The 5,572-nt window shown below is 35.9% G+C and overlaps 1 protein-coding gene across 1 annotated transcript; it reads left to right on the top strand.

The window, feature by feature from the left end:
* Positions 1-1,018: 1,018 nt before the first annotated feature.
* Positions 1,019-1,957, top strand: LOC103404778 (abscisic acid receptor PYR1). The gene has a single exon (XM_008343738.4). The coding sequence runs from the start codon at positions 1,122-1,124 to the stop codon at positions 1,740-1,742; it is 621 nt and encodes a 206-aa protein (XP_008341960.1). The 5' UTR covers positions 1,019-1,121; the 3' UTR covers positions 1,743-1,957.
* Positions 1,958-5,572: the final 3,615 nt, after the last annotated feature.

Genomic DNA, 5,572 nt, shown 5'->3' with positions numbered 1-5,572 from the left:
TGGCTGCCACATATATGCCACGTGGCTGCCAAATGTCTGCTACGTGGCAAATAAAAATAATTTTTTAATTTCGGGACAATTTATATTTTTATTTATTTTTCCTTCTCTTTCTACTTCTTCTTCCTCCTTCTTTTGGGTTCGGTTTTTTTTTTTCTTTCTTCTTCTTCTTCTTCTTCTCTATTTCTTCTTCTCTTCTTCTTCTTCCTCCTTCTTCTTCTGGGTTGCAGGGGGTTCGGTCCCTTTTTTTTTCTTTTTTTTTTCTTCTTCTTCTTCTTCTTCTTCTTCTTCCTCCTCATCCTCCTCCTCTTTCTTCTTCTCTTCTTCTTCTTCCTCCTTCTTCTTCTGGGTTGCAGGGGGTTCGGTCCCTTTTTTTTTTTTTTTTTTTTCTTCTTCTTCTTCTTCTTCTTCCTCCTCCTCCTCTTTCTTCTTCTCTTCTTCTTCTTCCTCTTTCTTCTGGGTTGTAAGGGGTTCGGTCCTTTTTTTTTATTTTTTTTCTTCTTCCTCCTCCTCCTCCTCTTTCTTCTTCTCTTCTTCTTCTTCCTTCTTCTTCTCTTCTGCTTCTTCCCCCCAGCGACCCACATCCCTGAAGAACCCAAAAACTTGCAAGAAAGAAGAAGAAGAAAAAAAAATTCAGGTTTTTAAAAAAAAATTTAAAAATTATTTTATTTGCCACGTGGCAGACATTTGGCAGTCACATGACATATATGTGGCAGCCACGTCAGCATTTAACAGATCCATGGATGGAAAATGTAACGGTTGTATGAAATTGAAATAAAATAGTACTTGAGGTATGAAAATAAAATGTTTTAAAGATGTTGTATAAGATTGCAGTAGACCTCAAACCTGATGGACTACTATATAATTTACCCTATATTTAATGTTTCGAGCCGGATTCTCGACCAATGAAAAATAAAACTGTCAAGCAACCAAGAAGAACGCACCTGCCGGCATCAGCAAGTTGACACCCTTCCTATACCCTTTAAAAACTATTTTTCTATTCCCAGATTAACCCCACGAATACTCTTAATAAAACCCCATAGAGTTACCTTATTATCCCTACCATCCTACGAAATCCCCTTCCTAAAAAACGGAAGTACAACCCTCTCTCTCCTCTCGAGTGAATGGAGAAAGGTGAGGGCTCAATGGCCGAGCAAGACGAGGCGGAGGAAACCCAGCACCACCGCAGCCTCCCGTCCGGGTTGACTCAGGACGAGTTCGACGAGTTGAAGCAGTTCGTCAACGAATTCCACAAGTACCAGGTGGGCCCCGGAAAATGTTCTTCCCTACTTGCGCAACGCGTGCACGCGCCACCCGACACCGTGTGGTCGGTGGTGCGGCGCTTCGACCAGCCCCAGACCTACAAGCACTTCATCCGGAGCTGTAACGTGAAGGAAGGCTTTAAAATGACCGTCGGGTGCACCAGGGACGTCAATGTTATCTCCGGCCTACCGGCTGCCACCAGCACCGAGCGCCTCGACTTACTCGACGAAGACCGCCACGTCACAGGTTTCAGTATCATTGGGGGCGAGCACCGCCTCAGAAATTACCGGTCGGTGACGACCGTGCATGGGTTTGACCGTGACAGAAGGATCTGGACCGTTGTTTTGGAATCCTACGTCGTCGATCTGCCAGACGGGAATTCCGAGGAGGACACGCGTCTCTTCGCTGATACTGTTGTCAAGTTGAATCTCCAGAAGCTGGCGTCGGTCACCGAAGGCCTGGCGGGCGACGGTGGATGCTAGATCTCAGGTGATGCGAGAAAATTTAACACGAATTAACAAACAAAAAAAACCAAAAAAAAGGAATGGAAATGTTTGTATTTTTATTTTTAATTTGTGCTTTGTTCTGGATTTTCTATTTTATCTTTTTTTTTTTAATTTGTAAATTCGCCTCCCTTGTAATCCCCAAAATATCCTTGGTTTTAATTGATTGACCGGGATACCATGCTTTTGGTAAAGTGGTAAAGTTGGAATTGTGAGGACAGGGAAAGGGTATTTGAGTCAATGCGTGTGTAAAGAAATGTGAATATTTGATTTGTCATCTGGGTTGCGTAGGCGGACTCAAGTCTGAAGAGCAAGTTTGCTCCAAAAAAAAAAAAAAACAACAGAGAGGGTCTGAAGTGCAAGTTAATAAATAAATTAATGGAAAAGGGGTCACGATCGTAGTTGCTAGATTAATCCTGCTTTATAAATAAAAAGAAAACTAATGAAAAATGTTTAAAAATTTTGAGTTTTAACGATAAGGATAAAATAGAGAGTTAAATGAATAGTATCATAATTGATTTTTTAATGTAAAAATTTGATTTTTTTGTTAAAATAAACCGTATCAAAAGCTTTCTATTAAAATTTCCTTAAATAAATGCATAAAAGAAAATGGAATCTATGCTTTTGACTTTATGTAACAATCTAATTGCCATAAATGGGGCTTTTTGTCCCTCCAAGTTTCTCATCACAATTTACAATGCAAGTACCATAATCCAACATAATCCAAATCAAATACAACTAAATGAAACCAAAAGCAAAGCCTGAAAGCTTGAAAGCTCAATTCCTAACTGCTACAACTAAATCTAAGGTTGCAAGTGAGTGAAATACTACTAGATTGTATGGGTTCTAGGCTTGTAGCTATCGTCAAGTTATCAAGTTCAATGTATCTAGGGGTAGGGGTAAGCATTGGTTTTATCTCAAAACCAAACACCAAATTAGTTACAGACTTGAATTGTCTACCTTCTCCATCTCATACCCTTCTCATGTCCTCCTATTTCTGTGATCACGGTTAAGTTATGTCAACATTTTATATTCCCATTGCTTTTTATTTTATTATTTCTATAAAAAATCAATATAAAATGTTGACGTGGCTTAACCGTAACCACAAATTATAAGAAAGCATGAGGAAGGTATGAGATGAAAAGGGTAGACAATCCAAGTCCATTAGTACTTGTAGTTCCCTTTCGAGTTGACAAACATAGTTAACTTTTTAGGTTCACCATCATTTGCAGCCAACTTATCACCGATAGTATATCCCCGACCGTAGGTGTGCATTGCAAAGTGCATTATTTATAGTAGCTGTGTATTTCTTACCTATTACTTGTAAATTATTTTTTCAGTGGGATTTTTAATTTTTTACAAAACCAAAAATCAAGTCAAAGTAAACATTTGTTTACTGTTTCTTTTTAAATTTTACTATTACTAAGAGGACGAGAGAGAGTTCAAAATTATTATAATTAATTTAGAAAATTAGTGAGTTTTAAATCCGAGACACATGTGTAGAGAAAATAACATACAAGCACATGTAAAATCCCATTAAGCCACTAATATGACAGTGCTCATCGATAAAGATCAATAGTAAATTGTTATAGCATGACATATTTATAATGAGATTACATTTGATAACTCAAATTCTCCTATAATGAGAACGTAAAACTTGACTATTCTTTTATCGTCTTAAACTTAAGGGCGAGCTATTATCAAGGCTCCTAAAACTCGCCTTGTATTCTCCATTTGTTTTTGAAAAATCATCTGAGAAGAATTACATTTGGAGAGTGCCAATACTTGTGAGGGGTGTGCTATCCACGTACTCTATTTTACTTCTCACACATTCCTTGATAATTTCTATCTGTTGATCTTCTTCAATTCATCCAATTTGACGGCCAAAATTTAAAAATGTGTGTAAAAAATAAAATGGAGTGTGTGGATATCACACCTTTACTTGTGAGTGTACTGAATGGGAGAACTATTCCATGGCCTAGGAATTTGCATGATGGCAGCTAATGGGAGAAATATTCCATGACCTAGTAATTCGCATGTTGGCAGTTGGCATTTACCAGCAGTAGTCACACTCCGATGCCGCCTTCCGACTCCAGTCATTGTCACTTGTCATCGCGTTTGGACTTTGGACTGATTGCGTTTTTTTCTTTCAGAAAATTATAGTAACGGTGTTGTCTGTTATCCAAAAAAAAAGAAAATTATAGTAGTGGTTTCAATTTTAACTAATTGGAGCAATAATAGCGTAATATAAAATTCATGATTATTAGTCCATTAACTCATCAAAACATGCATATATAGTTTTTTTTTGTCAACTCAGTCAAAATATCGTCAAAATGAGTCATGTTGGAAGAGTCATTGCTACAATTAGGTTAAAGTTGATGAACTATCTCTCCAATTAGATTAAAGTTGAGGGATCATATCTACAATTTTTCTCATTTCGTTTTTCATATTTGCCCCTTGATTCAGCCTCACGTGTGTGGCACTTGATTCATTTTGACAGAAGTTCTAACGGAGTTGAGCACTTGATTCATTTTGACAGAAGTTCTAACGGAGTTGACGAAAAAGACCATAACTGAACGTTTTAAAGTAAAAGGGATCAATGATCATGAATTTTTAATTAATGGACTATTACTACAATTAAATTAAAATTGAGGAACTATTGATACAATTTCCTCTTTTTCTTCTGGAGGTTATTCTGTTTTTCTTTTATTTTATTTTTTTCTTCAAATTTTGAGGTCTGCTTTGGATCAAATCCTCGGAAATTTTCAAATGTATTATTGAAACCTTTACAAAGTGGGAGTTCTACTATACTACAGACTCATACTTTATTTTTTTGGAAACTTACTACAGACTCATACTTTGCTTTTTTTAAATCGATAGATCTTTGTTTGAAAATATTATATTCTAATGATTAAAATACAGATGAATTTTTGTTTGAAATACCAAGTTTTAATGATTAAAACATCCAGAATACTCTACTGAATTGTGAAATTTTTGGTGTGGTGGTTAATAACAACAGAATCTTTACCTACAGAGAAAGTACTGCTGCTATTGCTAATTTGTTATAGTGAGAATCCAGATATGGAAGCCAAATAATAGTGGTGAAAAGAGATGCGATGGTTATGGTAGTACCTGAACCTGATACTACTATAGGAGAAACTTTTCATTGATCAGTTGAGGATATGATTCGGTACACTTAATGTAATAATACGGGCTTATTTGGATATGCTTTTAAAGAAAATACTTGTGGATTTCAAAAGCACTTAAAGTGCTTTCTACAAGAAGCACCAATTATGTGCTTCTTCCAGGAAGCACTTTAAGTGTTTTTTCCTGAATTTACTTACATTTTTACTAAAAATTGATTCACAAAACATTTTCACCTAAAGCACTTTCAATTATTTTAAAAACACATCCAAACTAGCTCACAATTAGTTGAAATTTTTTTTCTTCAAGTTTTCAACTAATTGTATTATTGTACTGTACTAGAGCATAGTTCCTGCATGCTAAAAACCTCTCCTACTATAGCCCCCCCCCCTTTCCATTTTCTGTTTTAGATTAAAAAAAGGGCACATTTTATTTTTTGGTTGGCAATATACAATTTATGTCTATTTCTATAATTTTTAAAAGTTTATTTCTTTTTTTTAATTACAAATGGTCTCTAAATTTGACTCACCCCTCAAAAAAGCATTTGACATAAAAATTGGTTAAATGTTGTCTTTGAAATTTGGTGACGCAAATCAATGTTGTCCTTCTGTTAGGGTTTTGTCAAATGTTTTGTTTGTCTTCAGTAGTCCAGCTTACCAAGTAAT

The sequence above is a fragment of the Malus domestica genome, chromosome 16, assembly GCF_042453785.1.
Source record: "Malus domestica chromosome 16, GDT2T_hap1".
Classification (NCBI taxonomy): Eukaryota; Viridiplantae; Streptophyta; class Magnoliopsida; order Rosales; family Rosaceae; genus Malus; species Malus domestica.
The sequence above is the reverse complement of the archived record's forward strand: the minus strand, read 5'-3'. Positions and strand labels throughout refer to the sequence as shown.